The sequence below is a fragment of the Dendropsophus ebraccatus genome, chromosome 12 (genome assembly GCF_027789765.1).
Source record: "Dendropsophus ebraccatus isolate aDenEbr1 chromosome 12, aDenEbr1.pat, whole genome shotgun sequence".
NCBI classification, from domain to species: Eukaryota; Metazoa; Chordata; class Amphibia; order Anura; family Hylidae; genus Dendropsophus; species Dendropsophus ebraccatus.
In genome coordinates, this window is record NC_091465.1 from 92,941,425 (window position 1) to 92,965,220 (window position 23,796).

General features: G+C 52.8%; 1 protein-coding gene across 1 annotated transcript in view; it reads right to left on the reverse strand.

Annotated features, from left to right (window-relative positions):
• The window catches only part of LOC138769192 (phospholemman-like), a 61,742-nt gene that overhangs the window by 30,540 nt on the left and 7,406 nt on the right, over positions 1 to 23,796 (reverse strand). Inside the window, exon 2 of the mRNA XM_069947485.1 lies at positions 9,306 to 9,367. Within this exon, the coding sequence (XP_069803586.1) occupies positions 9,306 to 9,363 (58 nt within the window). The 5' untranslated portion in view covers positions 9,364 to 9,367. The remainder of the gene's footprint in view (positions 1 to 9,305; positions 9,368 to 23,796) is intronic.

The following is a 23,796-nucleotide window of genomic DNA, read 5'->3' on the forward strand; positions in this document are numbered from 1 at the left end:
GTTGGCTGTATTAAGTGGTGATTTGGTGTGTTGTTTTTTTTTTCAGATGGCGGTCCCTGCTTAGTATGGATATTGGGCCATTCCTTTGTGTCTAGGGGGGCTCGGCGGGCGGACGTAAGGCCGGACGGCCGGCAGCTCGGGTTCTCCAGGGACACTGCGGTGGTGCGCTGGCTGGGCCTCGGAGGTATGGTCTGGAACAGGGTTCTCACTGAGGTGCACCGTTTTGTAGTACTGGACCGTGCCCCCGAGATCCTAGTTATCCATGCGAGGGGTAATGATTTGGGTGTCCGCCCGATACGGGAGCTAATCAGGGACATAAGGCATGATTTTTTGAGGCTCTGGGTTCAGTTTCCGGGTCTGATCATAGTTTGGTCCGAGATCGTTCCTCGGGCATGTTGGCGAATGGCTAGGTCGGCGGAGAGGTTAAATAAGGCTCGTATTAAAGTGAACCGCACTGTGTCGGCTTTTGTGGTACGGAATGGGGGCTTGGCAGTGAGGCACGTGGATCTGGAAGATGGTACGGGGGCGTTCTGGTTGGGCGATGGGGTTCACCTGAATGCGGTGGGTTCAGATCTGTGGGCGCTGGGTCTCCAGGAGGGAATTGAGAGAGCATTGGTGTTGTGGGGCAACTCGCAGGCGGCATGAGGTGTCAAGGCCTGCTCGTGGTGGCGGGGGAGGTCCTTGAAGTTGGTGGTAAATTGGTGAGGGATGGGAGGGGCATCACAGGGTATGACTCCCCCCATCTCAATTATAGTAGCAACTTTGTGCTCGGCTGGCGCAATTCTGGGGCTCTCTTATGGTTTAAAACCGAGAGTTTGTAATGTGTGGTAGCCAAAAGTTTGGCTTGGAGCCGAGAGGTGGACGGCTGGGGGTATAATAGTGTTGGTGAAGTTGGAGTTCAGTTCCTTAAATGGGGGGCGCCAGTCTTTGTAGCTTCAAGGACCTTCCCTGTTTCTGTTAGGTAAAAGGGGTGTGGAGGTACTTTTATTACGTACATGGTGAAAAATGTGTGTTCTTGTTTAATTTGTTTATTCTGTTACTAAACATTGGCTGCTGTGGCCAAATTTATCCAATCCAGGTGTATGCGTCCAATTTCTGGGGTTTTTAGTCAGTTGGGGGGTGGTAGGTGGCTGGGAGGAGGGTGTTGGTGGGTAGCCCGAAAAGGGGGCTCTGGTTCTTTAGGGTGGGGGAGTGAACGGAGGCTCCCTCCGGGAGTGGTGGGGGGGGGGGGTAGAGCTGGCTAAATAACCAGGCTCTACAATGCCACAGTCTCTATCTCCTCATCATCTCAAGATATTCACTACTCTAATCCACCCAGCCTCTCTATTCCTCTATCACTACTACTCCCATCATCCGGCACGACTCACCTCAGCCTATGCAGCACTACCTTTGCTCTGTCTATATAAGTCTGCTATATACCCGGTTGCATCCGGAAGAGACTGTTGCTACCAGTTACCTCAGTTACAATAAACTGTAACCACCGCTGTTACTGAGCCCTGGCATTGGTGTCCGGTTACTGGTGCCCTGACTAGGAACAGCGAAGAATCGCATGCCCAGTATCCCGCATAGTACCGCAGACCAGCCTACAGCTGTGCCACCCTCGTGCCAGTACCGTGACCACTCTACATCCCACAGCTGCCCCGGTTACTGCCTGCAATACCATCCGCACAGCGGAGTGACCCCCTTGGGTCAGGGCATCGCATGTGTCCCAGGGCACAGTGTGTGTGTGGCACTAATGTGTCCCTAGGCACTGTGTTTGTGTGTGTGTGTGGCACATGATATAAAGAGACACTATATGCTGTATACCCCAGCACTGCTCAATACATTTTGAAACATTGTAACTGTGTAACAACACTCACAGCTGCTGTATGTGTCAGTGAGCAAACTGATCAACCACTGCTGTGCCATCTCATACAGCCCCACAGGGGTACAGCCTCACTTACCAACCAACCACTACTGCTGCTGTGCCATCTCATACAGCCCCACAGGAGTACAGCCTCTCACTGACCAACCACTACTGCTGTGCCATCTCATACAGCCCCACAGGGGTACAGCCTCACTGACCAACCACTACTGCTGTGCCATCTCATACAGCCCCACAGGGGTACAACCTCACTGACCAACCAACCACTACTGCTGTGCCATCTCATACAGCCCCACAGGGGTACAACCTCACTGACCAACCAACCACTACTGCTGTGCCATCTCATACAGCCCCACAGGGGTACAGCCTCACTGACCAACCAACCACTACTGCTGTGCCATCTCATACAGCCCCACAGGGGTACAGCCTCTCACTGACCAACCAACCACTACTGCTGTGCCATCTCATACAGCCCCCACAGGGGTACAGCCTCACTGACCAACCACTACTGCTGTGCCATCTCATACAGCCCCACAGGGGTACAGCCTCACTGACCAACCACTACTGCTGTGCCATCTCATACAGCCCCACAGGGGTACAACCTCACTGACCAACCAACCACTACTGCTGTGCCATCTCATACAGCCCCACAGGGGTACAGCCTCACTGACCAACCAACCACTACTGCTGTGCCATCTCATACAGCCCCACAGGGGTACAACCTCACTTACCAACCAACCACTACTACTGTGCCATCTCATACAGCCCCACAGGGGTACAGCCTCACTGACCAACCAACCACTACTGCTGTGCCATCTCATACAGCCCCACAGGGGTACAACCTCACTGACCAACCAACCACTACTGCTGTGCCATCTCATACAGCCCCACAGGGGTACAACCTCACTGACCAACCAACCACTACAGCTGTGCCATCTCATACAGCCCCACAGGGGTACAGCCTCACTGACCAACCACTACTACTGTGCCATCTCATACAGCCCCACAGGGGTACAGCCTCTCACTGACCAACCACTACTGCTGTGCCATCTCATACAGCCCCACAGGGGTACAGCCTCTCACTGACCAACCAACCACTACTGCTGTGCCATCTCATACAGCCCCACAGGGGTACAGCCTCTCACTGACCAACCAACCACTACTGCTGTGCCATCTCATACAGCCCCACAGGGGTACAACCTCACTGACCAACCAACCACTACTGCTGTGCCATCTCATACAGCCCCACAGGGGTACAGCCTCACTGACCAACCAACCACTACTGCTGTGCCATCTCATACAGCCCCACAGGAGTACAACCTCTCACTGACCAACCAACCACTACTGCTGTGCCATCTCATACAGCCCCACAGGGGTACAGCCTCACTGACCAACCACTACTGCTGTGCCATCTCATACAGCCCCACAGGGGTACAACCTCACTGACCAACCAACCACTACTGCTGTGCCATCTCATACAGCCCCACAGGGGTACAACCTCACTGACCAACCAACCACTACTGCTGTGCCATCTCATACAGCCCCACAGGGGTACAACCTCACTGACCAACCAACCACTACTGCTGCTGTGCCATCTCATACAGCCCCACAGGGGTACAGCCTCTCACTGACCAACCACTACTGCTGTGTCATCTCATACAGCCCCACAGGGGTACAGCCTCTCACTGACCAACCACTACTGCTGTGCCATCTCATACAGCCCCACAGGGGTACAACCTCTCACTGACCAACCAACCACTACTGCTGTGCCATCTCATACAGCCCCACAGGGGTACAGCCTCTCACTGACCAACCACTACTGCTGTGTCATCTCATACAGCCCCACAGGGGTACAGCCTCTCACTGACCAACCACTACTGCTGTGCCATCTCATACAGCCCCACAGGGGTACAGCCTCTCACTGACCAACCACTACTGCTGTGCCATCTCATACAGCCCCACAGGGGTACAGCCTCACTGACCAACCAACCACTACTGCTGTGCCATCTCATACAGCCCCACAGGGGTACAGCCTCTCACTGACCAACCACTACTGCTGTGTCATCTCATACAGCCCCACAGGGGTACAGCCTCTCACTGACCAACCACTACTGCTGTGCCATCTCATACAGCCCCACAGGGGTACAGCCTCTCACTGACCAACCACTACTGCTGTGCCATCTCATACAGCCCACAGGGGTACAGCCTCACTGACCAACCAACCACTACTGCTGTGCCATCTCATACAGCCCCACAGGGGTACAGCCTCTCACTGACCAACCAACCACTACTGCTGTGCCATCTCATACAGCCCCACAGGGGTACAGCCTCTCACTGACCAACCAACCACTACTGCTGTGCCATCTCATACAGCCCCACAGGGGTACAACCTCACTTACCAACCAACCACTACTGCTGTGCCATCTCATACAGCCCCACAGGGGTACAGCCTCTCACTGACCAACCACTACTGCTGTGCCATCTCATACAGCCCCACAGGGGTACAGCCTCACTGACCAACCAACCACTACTACTGTGCCGTCTCATACAGCCCCACAGGGGTACAGCCTCACTGACCAACCACTACTGCTGTGCCATCTCATACAGCCTCACAGGGGTACAGCCTCACTGACCAACCAACCACTACTGCTGTGCCATCTCATACAGCCCCACAGGGGTACAGCCTCACTGACCAACCAACCACTACTGCTGTGCCATCTCATACAGCCCCACAGGGGTACAGCCTCACTGACCAACCAACCACTACTGCTGTGCCATCTCATACAGCCCCACAGTGGTACAACCTCTCACTGACCAACCAACCACTACTGCTGTGCCATCTCATACAGCCCCACAGGGGTACAGCCTCTCACTGACCAACCACTACTGCTGTGCCATCTCATACAGCCCCACAGGGGTACAACCTCTCACTGACCAACCAACCACTACTGCTGTGCCATCTCATATAGCCCCACAGGGGTACAGCCTCACTGACCAACCAACCACTACTGCTGTGCCATCTCATACAGCCCCACAGGGGTACAGCCTCTCACTGACCAACCACTACTGCTGTGCCATCTCATACAGCCCCACAGGGTACAACCCCACTGACCACCAACCACTACTGCTGTGCCATCTCATACAGCCCCACAGGGGTACAGCCTCTCACTGACCAACCAACCACTACTACTGTGCCATCTCATACAGCCCCACAGGGGTACAACCTCACTGACCAACCAACCACTACTGCTGTGCCATCTCATACAGCCCCACAGGGGTACAGCCTCTCACTGACCAACCAACCACTACTGCTGTGCCATCTCTTACAGCCCCACAGGGGTACAGCCTCACTGACCAACCACTACTGCTGTGCCATCTCATACAGCCCCACAGGGGTACAGCCTCTCACTGACCAACCAACCACTACTACTGTGCCATCTCATACAGCCCCACAGGGGTACAACCTCACTGACCAACCAACCACTACTGCTGTGCCATCTCATACAGCCCCACAGGAGTACAGCCTCACTGACCAACCACTACTGCTGTGCCATCTCATACAGCCCCACAGGGGTACAGCCTCTCACTGACCAACCAACCACTACTGCTGTGCCATCTCATACAGCCCACAGGGATACAGCCTCACTGACCAACCAACCACTACTGCTGTGCCATCTCATACAGCCCCACAGGGGTACAGCCTCTCACTGACCAACCACTACTACTGTGCCATCTCATACAGCCCCACAGGGGTACAGCCTCACTGACCAACCACTACTGCTGTGCCATCTCATACAGCCCCACAGGGGTACAGCCTCTCACTGACCAACCAACCACTACTGCTGTGCCATCTCATACAGCCCCACAGGGGTACAGCCTCTCACTGACCAACCACTACTACTGTGCCATCTCATACAGCCCCACAGGGGTACAGCCTCTCACTGACCAACCAACCACTACTGCTGTGCCATCTCATACAGCCCCACAGGGGTACAGCCTCTCACTGACCAACCACTACTACTGTGCCATCTCATACAGCCCCACAGGGGTACAGCCTCTCACTGACCAACCAACCACTACTGCTGTGCCATCTCATACAGCCCCACAGGGGTACAGCCTCTCACTGACCAACCAACCACTACTGCTGTGCCATCTCATACAGCCCCACAGGGGTACAACCTCTCACTGACCAACCAACCACTACTGCTGTGCCATCTCATACAGCCCACAGGGATACAGCCTCTCACTGACCAACCAACCACTACTACTGTGCCATCTCATACAGCCCCACAGGGGTACAGCCTCTCACTGACCAACCACTACTGCTGTGCCATCTCATACAGCCACACAGGGATACAGCCTCTCACTGACAAACCAATCACTACTGCTGTGCCATCTCATACAGCCCCCACAGGGGTACAGCCTCTCACTGACCAACCAACCACTACTACTGTGCCATCTCATACAGCCCCACAGGGGTACAGCCTCTCACTGACCACCAACCACTACTGCTGTGCCATCTCATACAGCCCCACAGGGGTACAGCCTCTCACTGACCAACCAACCACTACTCCTGTGCCATCTCATACAGCCCCACAGGGGTACAGCCTCACTGACCAAACCACTACTGCTGTGCCATCTCATACAGCCCCACAGGGGTACAGCCCTGACTCAACCAACAACCACTACTGCTGTGCCATCTCATACAGCCCCACAGGGGTACAGCCTCTCACTGACCAACCAACCACTACTGCTGTGCCATCTCATACAGCCCCACAGGGATACAGCCTCTCACTGACCAACCACTACTGCTGTGCCATCTCATACAGCCCCACAGGGGTACAGCCTCTCACTGACAAACCAACCACTACTACTGTGCCATCTCATACAGCCCCACAGGGGTACAGCCTCTCACTGACCAACCAACCACTACTGCTGTGCCATCTCATACAGCCCACAGGGGTACAGCCTCACTGACCAACCAACCAATCACTACTGCTGTGCCATCTCATACAGCCCCACAGGGGTACAGCCTCACTGACCAACCACTACTGCTGTGCCATCTCATACAGCCCCACAGGGGTACAGCCTCACTGACCAACCAACCAACCACTACTGCTGTGCCATCTCTTACAGCCCCACAGGGGTACAGCCTCTCACTGACCAACCAACCACTACTGCTGTGCCATCTCATACAGCCCCACAGGGGTACAGCCTCTCACTGACCAACCACTACTGCTGTGCCATCTCATACAGCCCCACAGGGGTACAGCCTCTCACTGACCAACCAACCAACCACTACTACTGTGCCATCTCATACAGCCCCACAGGGGTACAGCCTCTCACTGACCAACCACTACTGCTGTGCCATCTCATACAGCCCCACAGGGGTACAGCCTCTCACTGACCAACCAACCACTACTGCTGTGCCATCTCATACAGCCCCACAGGGGTACAGCCTCTCACTGACCAACCAACCACTACTGCTGTGCCATCTCATACAGCCCCACAGGGGTACAGCCTCTCACTGACCAACCAACCACTACTGCTGTGCCATCTCATACAGCCCCACAGGGGTACAGCCTCTCACTGACCAACCACTACTGCTGTGCCATCTCATACAGCCCCACAGGGGTACAGCCTCACTGACCAACCAACCACTACTGCTGTGCCATCTCATACAGCCCCACAGGGGTACAGCCTCTCACTGACCAACCACTACTACTGTGCCATCTCATACAGCCCCACAGGGGTACAGCCTCTCACTGACCAACCACTACTGCTGTGCCATCTCATACAGCCCCACAGGGGTACAGCCTCACTGACCAACCAACCACTACTGCTGTGCCATCTCATACAGCCCCACAGGGGTACAGCCTCTCACTGACCAACCACTACTGCTGTGCCATCTCATACAGCCCCACAGGGGTACAGCCTCTCACTGACCAACCAACCACTACTGCTGTGCCATCTCATACAGCCCCACAGGGGTACAACCTCTCACTGACCAACCAACCACTACTGCTGTGCCATCTCAAACAGCCCCACAGGGGTACAGCCTCACTGACCAACCACTACAGCTGTGCCATCTCATACAGCCCCACAGGGGTACAGCCTCACTGACCAACCAACCAACCACTACTGCTGTGCCATCTCTTACAGCCCCACAGGGGTACAGCCTCTCACTGACCAACCAACCACTACTGCTGTGCCATCTCATACAGCCCCACAGGGGTACAGCCTCACTGACCAACCAACCACTACTGCTGTGCCATCTCATACAGCCCCACAGGGGTACAGCCTCTCACTGACCAACCAACCACTACTGCTGTGCCATCTCATACAGCCCCCACAGGGGTACAGCCTCTCACTGACCAACCAACCACTACTGCTGTGCCATCTCATACAGCCCCACAGGGGTACAGCCTCACTGACCAACCAACCAACCACTACTACTGTGCCATCTCATACAGCCCCACAGGGGTACAGCCTCACTGACCAACCAACCAACCACTACTACTGTGCCATCTCATACAGCCCCACAGGGGTACAGCCTCTCACTGACCAACCAACCACTACTACTGTGCCATCTCATACAGCCCCACAGGGGTACAGCCTCACTGACCAACCACTACTGCTGTGCCATCTCATACAGCCCCACAGGGGTACAGCCTCACTGACCAACCAACCAACCACTACTGCTGTGCCATCTCTTACAGCCCCACAGGGGTACAGCCTCTCACTGACCAACCAACCACTACTGCTGTGCCATCTCATACAGCCCCACAGGGGTACAGCCTCACTGACCAACCACTACTGCTGTGCCATCTCTTACAGCCCCACAGGGGTACAGCCTCTCACTGACCAACCAACCACTACTGCTGTGCCATCTCATACAGCCCCACAGGGGTACAGCCTCTCACTGACCAACCAACCACTACTGCTGTGCCATCTCATACAGCCCCACAGGGGTACAGCCTCTCACTGACCAACCACTACTGCTGTGCCATCTCATACAGCCCCACAGGGGTACAGCCTCACTGACCAACCACTACTGCTGTGCCATCTCATACAGCCCCACAGGGGTACAGCCTCTCACTGACCAACCACTACTGCTGTGCTATACACACTCACCTGTAATACCTCCATGATACAGGTCCCCATACACACTCACCTGTAATACCTCCACAATACACAACACCATACACACTTATGAAGCCTCCGGCCTTGTTCACACGTTCTTTCACTCTTATTTGCCGCAGTGTCTCAGCCATATCTCATTTTTGCTCTCTTTGCTGAGCCACAAAGAACGAGGTGTGAACAGGACCTGACGAGTAAGAACAGATTTTCAGCCTCTGGGAAAACATTCACTAAAAGCAAAGAGCGATCTTACATGAGCTGCGGAATATAGAACCGCCAAACCACAAGGGAGATCACTTACCAAGCGCCGCTGTGATCGCAGCCGAGCAACACAACACGAAGAGGGTAACCTCCATCATCTGACTGCAGGGAACAAAGAGAGATTAGTCAGCGACTAAACTACCTCGAAAGAGGAAGAAATACCAAAATCTGTTACTGAGGAAAATAAAACCTTAATCAGATATATAAGTGAGCGGAAGAAGAGGAGGCTGTCTGCCGGGGTAGCTGTGTGGTGTTGTGGCAGCTCTGTGAGTTTGGGGTCACTTGGGCACTTGTCACAGTGGCCTGGAGCGGTGTTGGAACCCACCACAGACAAACAGGCACTGCGCTTGAGGTTTGGGTAGTCCAAGTGTGAACTAGTGTGTAGGTGCAGGTGCAGAATGATAGACCGGAGTCCAAGAGCTTCAACAGGATAACTGCATTTACTTGCAGAAACTTCAGTGCAATACGGAATAAACACACTTGTGGTAGGTGCAAGTGCAGGCAGGCAGTAGTAGTAAGAGTTGTAACAGGGTAGAGCAAAGGAACGTCTTGAGGGCCTTGTCTAATGTAGCAGTGTACTCTGCCAGGATAGCGTAGAAGAAAAGAAGAGAAGGAGATACTGGTACTCAGGTATAGTTAACTTTGATCTGACCGACTTTTGCCCTATAGTGTCAGGATACCCATCCTTCTAGGGTAGTAGGGGGTCCCAGGTCCCTGCACTGGGTTCAGCAGACTTTCCAAGACTTCCCAGAATAACCGTGTGTTGCAGTAGGATACATAGGCGTTATATGCAGCTTTGTCCTACGGGTGTCAGTACCTAACGCAGACACTGCTGCCCTGTGTGTTGTAGAAGTTATCTCTGGTGTGGACAAGGTGTTTTTTAGAGGATGTCCTCCCTTTTTGAGGATCTAGCACTGCATGCTAGTGGTAGTTAATAGCAGGAAAAAAGCTCTGTCTCTCTCTCCACTCCTAAGGGTTACCTTAGCTCGTGAGGAATTGGTGGGGCTGTGTGTGTGCAAGAGAGAGGAGAGGTGATAGGCAGAAAAGTAAGGGGAAAAGACCTGTGATAGGAGAGAAACATAACATGTGACATAAAACTGTGAACCCAATGCTTCCTTTAGCTGTGCTCAGTAAAATACATACAGCAGCGACACATATTGGGGAAAAACACATAATACACTTCTCCATCCCCTTTGAGAAAACCTGAGTAAGTCACTTTACCCAGGTGTATAAGAAACTTAGTGGCACACTTTTGCTGGGACACTACACACTCCCCCGCTTGAAATATGCCATCCACGGCGTAGCACCTAGGGGAAAGTCACGAAAAAAGGTGAGCACAGCATGGGTTATTTGGGACATGGGACATACATATAAATAACAAGACATATAAAAGGCATACAATCAGGGGATGGCTGGCAAATTTTAGCCCGGGGGGCAAGCACACAGCACAGGCCCATGAGTAGCCAGATAGCGGCCACTCTGGCCCTTACCTATTATTACCCTCCCTACATCAGTGGGGGGAAGGTAGATGCCACACAGCACCACCCTCACCTCTATCTACCCCCATCTGTATTGCTCCACACTGTAACATTGACCATTTTATGCCCCATGTATGACTTAGACCCAGGCTCCATCTATGCCCTGATATAACAGCAAGCCCTCCCCCATCTGTACCCTCATAAAGTAGATAAGCCCCCCTCCCCCACACCATCATATATAGAGGATAGACCCTCTCTGTTCCCCCATATAATAGTGTCTTCTTATAAAAGTTAAGCCCCCCCCCCCCTCTGCCCCCATGAATGTGCTAAAATGTGCGGCCAATGGTGGATTTTTGACAGGTTTAAAGTGCACAATAAGCTGACAATTTTGTAGCTAGTGAGCTGATCGCCGGTCATGTGACATTGAGCACTATCTGATTAGGTAGAGAATGGCTGTGTGTTATAGGACAATTATAGTGTCAGGAGGACTATCCTCTACTAAATGACTGACTTATGGTAGTGCTCCCCAATCTGTGGGCCCCCAGCTGAAGCAAAACTACAACTCCTATGCTGATCTCACAGCTGCAACTACAACTCCCACCCTTACCTCATAGCCGGAACTACATCTCCCACCCTGACCTCACAGCCGGAACTACAACACAACAACTCCTATCCTGGTATGACAGGTATAACTACAACTCCTATCCTGGTCTTACAGCTGGAGGCTACCAGAGCATGATGGGGGTGATGATTAGGTTTTAGGGACTGCCTGCCTGGGTGTAACCTGGATGCACAGCTGAGGTGCCGACCTGCCTGACCCCCTCCAGCATCTCTCCATCTCCCTATGGGTATGTGCACACTGAGGATTACAGACGGAACCTCCGTCCTGGCAGGTTACATACAGCCTGCGTGTGCTGTGCAGACTGTGCTGGCGGCCACACATCCTCCTGTATAGTATGCTGGTCCCATAACAAACTGTGCAGCCCACAGGAAGTCTGCCCCTGTATCATTGTCAAGGAGGTCCTGTCAGAATGTAGGGGCCCTCCTTCTCCTGTATGTCCCATCAGAATGTAGGGGCCCTCCTCCACCTGTATGTCCCATCAGAATGTAGGGGCCCTCCTCCTCCTGTATGTCCCGTCAGAATGTAGGGGCCCTCCTCCTGTATGTTCCATCAGAATGTAGGGGCCCTCCTCCTCCTGTATGTCCCATCAGAATGTAGGGGCCCTCCTCCTCCTGTATGTCCCGTCAGAATGTAGGGGCCCTCCTCCTGTATGTTCCATCAGAATCTAGGGGCCCTCCTCCTCCTGTATGTCCCATCAGAATGTAGAGGCCCTCCTCCTCCTGTATGTCCCGTCAGAATGTAGGGGCCCTCCTCCTGTATGTCCCGTCAGAATGTAGGGGCCCTCCTTCTCCTGTATGTCCTGTCAGAATGTAGGGGCCCTCCTTCTCCTGTATGTCCTGTCAGAATGTAGGGGCCCTCCTTCTCCTGTATGTCCTGTCAGAATGTAGGGGCCCTCCTGCTCCTGTATGTCCTGTCAGAATGTAGGGGCCCTCCTCCTGTATGTCCTGTCAGAATGTAGGGGCCCTCCTCCTGTATGTCCTGTCAGAATGTAGGGGCCCTCCTCCTGTATGTCCCATCAGAATGTAGGGGCCCTCCTCCTCCTGTATGTCCCGCTTGAAAGTAGAGGCCCGCCTCCTCCTGTATGTCCCATCAGAATGTAGGGCCCTCCTCCTCCTGTATGTCCCATCAGAATGTAGGGGCCCTCCTCCTCCTGTATGTCCTGTCAGAAAGTAGGGGCCCTCCTCCTCCTGTATGTTTTGTCAGAAAGTAGGGGCCCTCCTCCTCCTGTATGTCCTGTCAGAATGTAGGGGCCCTCCTCCTCCTGTATGTCCTGTCAGAATGTAGAGGCCCTCCTCCTCCTGTATGTCCCGGCAGAATGTAGGGGCCCTCCTCCTCCTGTACGTCCCGGCAGAATGTAGGGGCCCTCCTCCTCCTGTACGTCCCGGCAGAATGTAGGGGCCCTCCTCCTGTATGTCCTGTCAGAATGTAGGGCCCTCCTCCTCCTGTATGTCCCATCAGAATGTAGGGGCCCTCCTCCTCCTGTATGTCCCGTCAGAATGTAGGGGCCCTCCTCCTCCTGTACGTCCTGTCAGAATGTAGGGCCCTCCTCCACCTGTACGTCCTGTCAGAATGTAGGGCCCTCCTCCACCTGTACGTCCTGTCAGAATGTAGGGCCCTCCTCCTCCTGTACGTCCTGTCAGAATGTAGGGCCCTCCTCCACCTGTACGTCCTGTCAGAATGTAGGGCCCTCCTCCACCTGTACGTCCTGTCAGAATGTAGGGCCCTCCTTCTCCTGTATGTCCCGTCAGAATGTAGGGGCCCTCCTCCACCTGTACGTCCTGTCAGAATGTAGGGCCCTCCTCCTCCTGTACGTCCTGTCAGAATGTAGGGGCCCTCCTTCTCCTGTATGTCCCGTCAGAATGTAGGGGCCCTCCTCCTCCTGTATGTCCTGTCAGAATGTAGGGCCCTCCTCCTCCTGTACATCCTGTCAGAATGTAGGGGCCCTCCTCCTCCTGTATGTCCTGTCAGAATGTAGGGCCCTCCTTCTCCTGTATGTCCCGTCAGAATGTAGGGGCCCTCCTCCTCCTGTATGTCCTGTCAGAATGTAGGGCCCTCCTCCTCCTGTACATCCTGTCAGAATGTAGGGGCCCTCCTCCTCCTGTATGTCCTGTCAGAATGTAGGGCCCTCCTCCTCCTGTACATCCTGTCAGAATGTAGGGGCCCTCCTCCTCCTGTATGTCCCATCAGAATGTAGGGGCCCTCCTCCTCCTGTACGTCCTGTCAGAATGTAGTGTCTTCCTCCTCCTGTATGTCCCGACAATGTAGGGGCCTCCTCCTGTATGTCCCAGCAGAATGTAGGGGCCCTCCTCCCCCCTGCCCCTCGGCCCAGCCTGCCCCTGCATACAGTGAAAAAGTTTCAAGTGCAGGAGGCAATACTTAAATCATCCATTGTGCAAAACTTTTGGAACTGGAACTATGGCAAACACATGTACAAGGAGAAGAGTCCATTAGTCCGTGGCTTATAACGTCCTAACTAAACATATGTACACGGAGGAGAGTCCACTAGTCCGTGGCTTATAACGTCCTAATTAAACATATGTACAAGGAGGAGAGTCCATTAGTCCGTGGCTTATAACGTCCTAACTAAACATATGTACAAGGAGGAGAGTCCATTAGTCCGTGGCTTATAACGTCCTAACTAAACAGAGCACAGGTTTTTCTTTTCAAAGATGAAGGGAAAGCTTAAATTAAGTTAAAAAATCTCGATCTCTGTAAGGGGCAGGTGGCCGTCCTTTGGTACATCACTCAGATCTTCTGAATGGCACTTCTTCTTCAAGAGTGTCAGCATAAAAGGGGTAGAGATCAGCCGGAACGTTGAGAAGGTTGCAGTGATCTGGGCTTCTTGGTGGACTGTAGGGAACCTCTTGCGCAGGGACAGAAGTAGAAGCATATGGGAATGCGATAGGTTCCGTATTGAGGAGGACATCTCCTATGGTGGGAAGCTGAACAGGTTCTGGGGCTTCCTGAGGATACACCGATACCGTCACCTGTTGAGGCAACTCTTCGCAGCAGCACAACTTCAGCCGGCTATGGTGTCCATTCACTAGGGCTCGGTCCTGTTTCTGAATCTGGTACACACCAGCAGGGGGATAGCCGTAATCACTTAGGGCTCTTCCTCACACAGGGGGTCCAGTTTCCCTGAGCGATGGTTATTTGTCACTACTCTTGTACTCTTCCTCTTGACGCCTGTGAGCTTCCTTTAATTTGATTCCCACAATCTCGCCTTTTGGATTCTCCTTTGATTTTCTTGTGCTCAGTTGGTTCGAGGCAAGGGGTTAAGTAAATCAGGGCCTGGTCCCTAGGCAAATGGCCTTCTCGTCCGAACAACAAATAGAATGGTGAGTAGCCAGTGGAGCAGTGAATGGTGTTATACAGTAGATCTCAACAAGCTCTCCAAGGAGTTCAGGCCATTCACCTTGATTAAAGACGGCAGTGGTTCTCAGCATGTTGATGACCACTTGGTTCATCTTTTCACACAGACCATTACCTTGCGGATGGTACGCTGTGGTTCTAAGTTTCCTGCACTTGTGGAACTGGCATAGTTCTTGGAAAAGTTGTGAGTTGAAGGCTCTCCAGAGGTGGTTGTCTCTGACCGTCCAGGGGTGGTTGTCTCGGACCGTCCAGGGGTGGTTCTCTCGGACCGTCCAGGGGTGGTTCTCTCGGACCGTCCAGGGGTGGTTCTCTCGGACCGTCCAGGGGTGGTTCTCTCGGACCGTCCAGGGGTGGTTCTCTCGGACCGTCCAGGGGTGGTTCTCTCGGACCGTCCAGGGGTGGTTCTCTCGGACCGTCCAGGGGTGGTTCTCTCGGACCGTCCAGGGGTGGTTCTCTCGGACCGTCCAGGGGTGGTTCTCTCGGACCGTCCAGGGGTGGTTCTCTCGGACCGTCCAGGGGTGGTTCTCTCGGACCGTCCAGGGGTGGTTCTCTCGGACCTTCCAGGGGTGGTTCGCTCGGACCGTCCAGGGGTGGTTCTCTCGGACCGTCCAGGGGTGGTTCTCTCGGACCGTCCAGGGGTGGTTGTCTCTGACCGTCCAGGGGTGGTTCTCTCTGACCGTCCAGGGGTGGTTGTCTCGGACCGTCCAGGGGTGGTTCTCTCGGACCGTCCAGGGGTGGTTCTCTCGGACCGTCCAGGGGTGGTTCTCTCGGACCGTCCAGGGGTGGTTGTCTCGGACCGTCCAGTGGTGGTTGTCTCGGACCGTCCAGGGGTGGTTCTCTCGGACCGTCCAGGGGTGGTTCTCTCTGACCGTCCAGGGGTGGTTGTCTCTGACCGTCCAGGGGTGGTTCTCTCTGACCGTCCAGGGGTGGTTGTCTCTGACCGTCCAGGGGTGGTTCTCTCTGACCGTCCAGGGGTGGTTCTCTCTGACCGTCCAGGGGTGGTTCTCTCTGAAAGACTTTGGTCAGAGAGAACCACCTCTGGACAGCTGTAGTGTTTGACATAATGATGATAGAACATCAGGTCTCTCACAGTCCCCTTGCTATAGTTGTCCACCATCTGTACCAGGATCTGGTTGGGACCAGTTTCATGTGGTCTAGAGCCACAAGTTTGTTTGTCCTGGAGGTGCAAATCGGATGCAAAGGTGCATGGGCATACGCTTTCCCAACCTTGGTAAGGTTGCAAGCGAGGCAGTTCTGGCACCAGTTCTCCATATCTTCTCTCATTCTGACCCAATAAAACCTTCTTCAGATCATGGCTTCTGTTTTGTGGTCCCAAAGTGGCTGGTCATGGTAGGCATCTATTATGAGTTTGGCATCTCCTCCTTCCCTCTTCCTTCTCCATTCCTCTTCCTTCCCTCCTCCTTCCCTCTTCCTTCTCTCCTTCTCCATTCCTCTTCCTTCCCTCCTCCTTCCCCCTTCCCTCCCTCTTCCTTCCCTCCTCCTTCCCTCTTCCTTCTCCATTCCTCTTCCTTCCTTCCTCCTTCCCTTTTCCTTCTCTCCTTCTCCATTCCTCTTCCTTCCCTCCTCCTTCCCCCTTCCCTCCCTCTTCCTTCCTTCCCTCTAACTTCCTTCTTCTCTCCTCCTTCCCTCTTCCTTCTCCATTCCTCTTCCTTCCCTCCCTCTTCCTTCCTTCCCTCTTCCTTCTCCATTCCTCTTCCTTCCCTCCCTCTTCCTTCCTTCCCTCTTCCTTCCCTCCTCCTTCCCTCTTCCCCCTCCTCTCCTGCTGACCATTAAGGCCCTATTCGACCAACAGATCTGACGACAGATTATCTGCCAAAGATTTGAAGCCAAAGCCAGGAGTGGATTTGAAAAGAGGAGAAATCCAGTCTTTCCTTTAGGACCTGTTCTCTGTTTATAGTCTGTTCCTGGTTTTGGCTTCAAATCTTTGGCAGATAATCTGTCGTCAGATCTGTTGGTCGAATAGGGCCTTTAGTTGTGGCAGTGCCAGGGCCCCTGGTCTTGCCGGTGCCCCCTGTAGGGTCATGAGTTGCATAGTTCACCACAAACTCGGCTGTATTGCATTGTGGGAGATATGGTATTTGCACAGCCTTGTACTTGGCCCTGATGTGCACAGCCAGGCAGGATCCACTAGTGCTGCAGCCGCCAAGGTCTCTTACTCTCTCATTATATCTTTAAAGTTACAGCACTTATCCTGTAATAGGAATAGAAGTGGGATGGGGGGCCGCAAAGCAGGACGGGCCCCCAGGAGGCAGGGATGAGGGTCCGCACAGCAGGACGGGCCCCCAGCAGAATGGGATGAGGGTCCGCACAGCAGGACGGGCCCCCAGCAGAATGGGATGAGAGTCCGCACAGCAGGACGGGCCCCCAGGAGGCAGGGATGAGGGTCCGCACAGCAGGACGGGCCCCCAGGAGAATGGGATGAGAGTCCGCACAGCAGGACGGGCCCCCAGGAGAATGGGATGAGGGGCCGCACAGCAGGACGGGCCCCCAGGAGAATGGGATGAGAGTCCGCACAGCAGGACGGGCCCCCAGGAGAATGGGATGAGAGTCCGCACAGCAGGACGGGCCCCCAGGAGAATGGGATGAGGGGCCGCACAGCAGGACGGGCCCCCAGGAGAATGGGATGAGGGGCCGCACAGCAGGACGGGCCCCCAGGAGAATGGGATGAGGGGCCGCACAGCAGGACGGGCCCCCAGGAGAATGGGATGAGGGGCCGCACAGCAGGAAGGGATGTTCTCTGATATCGGGGGATATATTATGGGATGTCCTCTGATAGCGGGGGATAGCTGGTATATGCAGGGGCTATAGGTGTTGCGATGCGGCCTGAGTGGTGGATAGCTCTCCTCAGGTCCCCACTCTCCTCAGGTCCCCACTCGTCCCACTCTCCTCAGGTCCCACTCGCCCCACTCTCCTCTGGTCCCCACTCGCCCCACTCTCCTCTGGTCCCCACTCGCCCCCACTCTCCTCAGGTCCCCCACTCTCCTCAGGTCCCCACTCGTCCCACTCTCCTCAGGTCCCACTCGCCCCACTCTCCTCTGGTCCCCACTCGCCCCACTCTCCTCTGGTCCCCACTCACCCCCACTCTTCTCTGGTCCCCCACTCTCCTCAGGTCCCCCACTCTCCCCAGGTCCCCCACTCTCCCCAGGTCCCCCACTCTCCCCAGGTCCGCACTTGCCCCACTCACCCCACTGTCCTCTGGTCCACACTCTCCTCAGGTCCCCCACTCTCCTCAGGTCCCCACTCGCCCCACTCTCCTCTGGGTCCCACTCACCCCACTCTCCTCTGGTCCCCACTCTTCTCAGGTCCCCACTCGCCCCACTCTCCTCTGGTCCCCACTCACCCCCACTCTTCTCTGGTCCCCCACTCTCCTCAGGTCCCCCACTCTCCTCAGGTCCCCCACTCTCCCCAGGTCCCCCACTCTCCTCAGGTCCCCACTCTACTCAGGTCCGCACTTGCCCCACTCACCCCACTGTCCTCTGGTCCACACTCTCCTCAGGTCCCCCACTCTCCTCGGGTCCCCACTCGCCCCACTCTCCTCTGGTCCCCACTCTCCTCAGGTCCCCACTCGCCCCACTCTCCTCTGGTTCCCACTCGCCCCACTCTCCTCTGGTTCCCACTCGCCCCACTCTCCTCTGGTCCCCACTCTCCTCAGGTCCCCACTCGCCCCACTCTCCTCTGGTCCCCACTCTCCTCTGGTTCCCACTCGCCCCACTCTCCTCTGGTCCCCACTTGCCCCACTCTCCTAAGGTCCCCACTCGCCCCACTCTCCTCTGGTCCCCACTTGCCCCACTCTCCTAAGGTCCCCACTTGCCCCACTCTTTTCAGGTTCCCACTCTCCCCACTCTTTTCAGGTTCCCACTCTCCCCACTCTCCTCAGGTCCGCACTCACCCCACTCTCCTCAGCCTCTTACAGTGATGGTGCGAGACTCACAGACCGTTCAGGGGAAGTTGCAGAACAATTACTGAACAGTCTCTTTCAGTTCCAGGACAGAACTTGTCAGGTGCGGCCAGCTTGTGGTTTGGTCAAGGTTTCCCTTTAAGGATACATAACTCTCTGTGATAGAGGGTGAACTGGATTGTGGGATAGCCTCTTATCTGGGTGAGTTTAGTTGAGGATTAGTTACAGGGTGGAGGCGGTAGGGGGCGCTCTCCACTGTGTAAGGAAATCTGCTGGAGCCCTGGCAGAATAACCCAGAACCAAGCTGAGATGTCTACAGAGAGCAGCATATCCAAGAGTCAGGGCCGACGGGGAGTCGGTCAGTCAGTCGGGGCCGGCGGGGAGTCAGTCAGTCAGGGCCGACAGGGCCCACAAGTTCCAGCAGTCCGGCAGGTCTGGAGCTGCTCAGCAATCCCCTCTCTCCTGAGCTGCTATACACCCAGCGAGAGAGAGGTCCTAGTCATGTCTGCCCCTACTACCCCCATCATCCTCTATTTCACCTCCTCTCTCTTCCTTATTTGTCACTGAAAGTCACGGTCACCCTCCTTGGGACTATATACTCTCATATCACACTGTGGTATATAGCACTGCACATAAACCTGTTTTAGCAAAGAAATAGTATGGCGACAAACTGAGCTCTGCTGCATCTGTATAACACAGTGGTGTGGAGTCCTGCACCCCTCCCCCACCCTCCAGCACAGATGGAAAGAATGAGCCGGGACAGTTACAGCAGGGTGTAGTGCTGGCACTGGAGATGTCCCTGGGCAGCAGCGGCTGACAGGGAGAGGTGTCACCATACACTATACAGCACAGGCACTAGGACCTGGGAGCCGCCCACACCACTCTCCTCCCTGTATAGTGTATACCTCCCTGTATATGTGTGTGTGTATATATATAGTGTAAATACAGTATATAGGGTGTCAGTAAAACAACAGTAAGTTGTTACACTATATCATGTATAATATTATCCTCCCTGTATAGTATATAGTGTACACCTCTCTCCTCCTTGTATATATAGTATATAGTGTACACCTCCCTGCTCTCTCTCATATATATATATATATATATATATATATATATATATATATATGAGGACTACAGACCCCCCCACACACACACACAGGACCACAGACACCCCCCCACACACACAGAGGACTACAGCCCCCCCCCACACACAGGACCACAAACCCCACCACCACCACAGTACCCCCCCACACACACACACAGGACCACAGACACCCCCCCCACACACACACACAGAGGACTACAGGACCCCCCCCCACACACACACACAGGACCACAGACACCCCACACACACACACACACACACACACAGAGGACTACAGGACCCCCCCCCCCACACACACACACACAGGACCACAGACACCCCACACACACACACACACACACACACAGAGGACTACAGGACCCCCCCCCCCCACACACACACACAGGACCACAGACACCCCACACACACACACACACACACACACAGAGGACTACAGGACCCCCCCCCCCACACACACACACACACACAGGACCACAGACACCCCCCCCACACACACACACAGGACCACAGTACCCCCCCCCCACACACACACACAGAGGACTACAGGACCCCCCCCCCCCCACTCACACACACACACACAGGACCACAGACAACCCCCCCCACACACACACACACAGGACCACAGACCCCCACACACACACACTGATAAGGCCAGCGATACGATTTTACCTACCTGCACCGTACCTATATGAATACACATATATATATAGGCCTCTTGCTCAGAAGCTCCAGCACATTAGAGAGTCCCTGATAGGGTTAACTTATAGTTGGACCATTTCTTACCTTGGAAAACTTCTGATATGACACTAGAAAGAATGTTTTGTCTCAAGAACTATTTCCCTCAGAGACATGTTTATCAGCGTCCAAGGCCGTTCTCAGAGGAAAGCTGACTGTCTGTTACAGTGGGAATAATGTGAAAGTATCATTGCAGAGAATGTATTGTTCTAACCTTTTTGAATAATAATAATGAATACTAATATAGATGCCATTGCACATGACTGAATATCTAAATCACTAGCACCGCCTCATCTATGTCTTATTAGCATTTGTTACCACCCTATATTTTATCTGTCTATAAAATGTGATGACCATAATAAAACTTGGGCCATTTCTCCAGGCTTATAATCATGATACATTGTCTTATCTGTGTCCATGACGTATAAGTGACGAGCTGGTAATACTGCAGGATTCCAACTCTAGATATAATTAAAAAACCATCCTTTACCTGGGTTTTCGGCTTCTCTCCATAGAGAGATGTCAACATATAAATTTAACCTTAACATTTGGCGCCCTTGGCAGGGACTCAGCCGCTTGCAAACTAGAACGCAGACTGACGGGATGTGGTGATTTATCCGTCATCGGACGCGCAGATATAACTGGCCAGGTAAGAAAGACTTTCCCTTTCTTACGTACTATCTGCGCCTCAGGGGAACGGATCTAATCAGATTCCCGTCACACCTGTGTTCTCTATATGTTTGTAAAGCTGAGTCTAATTGTTAGACAAAGAACTCTGTAACCCAGGATAGGACAAGGTTAAAGTGCTGCATTGCCGTCGCAAACTGTTGTGTGATTGAGATAAGCTGTTGCTGTATTTATGCTGAATTAAGGAAAGGGATTGCCGAACTTATTCACTTCTGCGTCCTTACGGGGAGGCTGTGATTAATGCTTAACCCTTGTAATACAGCATGGCATCGAGAACAGCTGCGAGGTCACAGACAGCAGGCACATAACTTTTGGAGTGAACGGGTTCCTGATAAGTGATATCTGTCTCGAGCAGCGGGAACAATACTTGTATTGATCCCATTATTTGTGCTTGTACTGTGGTAGAGAGCAGGTCAGAAGATCTGTGACTTACCCCCTTGCCCCCTAGGAGGAATTAGCAACGAGGGACAGTAGGTTGCTGTAGTGCGTCGCCATAGTGTGTCACTGTGACGGCTGGGCCTATAGCAAGGTTGCTGTAGTGCGTCGCCATAGTGTGTCACTGTGACGGCTGGGCCTATAGCGGCTGTGCTTGTTAAAACCTAAGGTTTAGGTTTCGTTCCCCAATACGCTACCTAGGGATTAGCTGAGCAAGGATGAGACAGTTATTCTCTAAAAAAAGGGATCCCCAGTCTCCACAAGAAGTTTATGTGAAGCTGATGTGAAGCTAAGGAAGATAGCGATGGGCATGTAAAGATGCAGTGCAAGATCTAGAACAGATCTTTAGGAGGCTTGATATGAAGGCAGATACATGCCTTAGCCCCACCAACCTCTGGCTCTCTGACCAACACCTGGGAAACCCCTTACACTCCTGTGCACACTTATTTTTGCCTTGTGGGTAGGTAACCAGACCTATATGTAACATGCAGGGCAAATGGGTCCTTGGAATTTCCAGGAACCTTGGGGGTTAATCGAAGTACTATCCCTAAGGGGGAATCAAGGATTAGAGTTCTAAGAGGGGAGGGTGTGGAGTAGATAGATGAGAGCCAGAGGGTCAGACAGAAGGAAAACATTCAGGATAATGGGTGGGAAGCACAGGTCCAGCTGGGTGGACATGTCATGTGCCGGTGACCAACAATATCTAGATAAGACAGAATATTGTAGTGTGTGTGGCAGACCTAAGCCACATCATTATGTTACATCATTGTACCCAATTTATATCTGTATACAAACCCCAGATCCTGCGAAAAGCCAACCTACGTCCAATGGTGGCGTATAGACCCTTTGTTCTGCAGGAATCTTCCCCTTGGTCGGCTGTTGAAGTAGTTACTTTGATTTAAAGTGCCCCTGACCTGATAGTAAGACCAATGCCTTTGTGGAGGTGGGCAGCCTAACCTCAAATAGTGTACAGTGCCATGTAAGTGTCTAAGTACAAAGCCACGTACTCAGACAAGGACAGTCCAGCTCATTGCTAGATACAGTACTGAGAGAGCTGAAGAGGTTAATTAATGCTGCGTAGTGAAGCAGCATACAAAGTACATAATGTGTGTTATTTGTTGTGTTTTGTACAAGGCCATCAACCAGCTCTGAGGGCTGCAGATCACATGCAAGCAGCATTAGAAAAAAAAAAAGAGAATCAGAGCTGTTAGTGTAATGTAATGTACGCTCCTACATTATACTGTATTTCAGCCAGTCTTACTAAGCTGGTGTTCCCCTTTAGAAGTATGTTACGTGTTAAAAAAATGTTGATCATTTTCTGTTGTCCCGACCGTGGAACATTTGCTTATTTGTGTACACCACTTTTCTGTAATCAGCCCTCAAAGATGGCGACTGAAAGCCAACCACTCCCCATATCATCCACGTCTCCATTATAATTGTGACGTCTCAAAACCATGCCCTAAGCCAACACCCTTATATCCGGTTATCTAGTCCGGTGGCCATTTTAACTCCTGGCATTTCTGTCCTCCGCCCATACTGCTTAGTGTCACTGAGGGGGCGGGCACAGGACTCTCCGATAGAGTCTAACAACTGTTTTGCACATTTATTAATGAATATTATTACCTGATGGTGAAGAAAGTTAGACAAAGGTTTGTTGGAGGGAAAAGCAATGAGACTGTTTGAAGGAGCTGGGTCTAGTAGACCTGTTAGTGTATAAGATTGTTATACGGAAGTGTCAGTAGGAGTCAGAGAGAAAAAGTACGTTTTATTAGGAATGTCAAGAGAAAAGTGATAATTGGTAAAGATCAAACGCAGAATTTTGTGCACTTATTAAGAACCCAATGGTATAAGGAGCCTGTAGTAACTTATTACTGTAACTTACACATTTATTTAAAAAGTATGTTGTAGGTATATATATGTATCCCAATATATATTGTAAGCAGATTTTCTTTAAGTGTGTGTCCCCAATGTATGATATTTCAAAGAAGAAGTAGTTTACTACAGTAAAATATATATATTTCTAAGGAGTAGTAACTTACTACTGTAATATATATATTTCTATGTAACTTTATTTAACAAGTGTTTATATATATATATATATATGTGTATATATGTGTACACAACTATCCTAATAAGTTCTATGCAAATTGTTTTTTTTTTTCCTACTAAGTTATA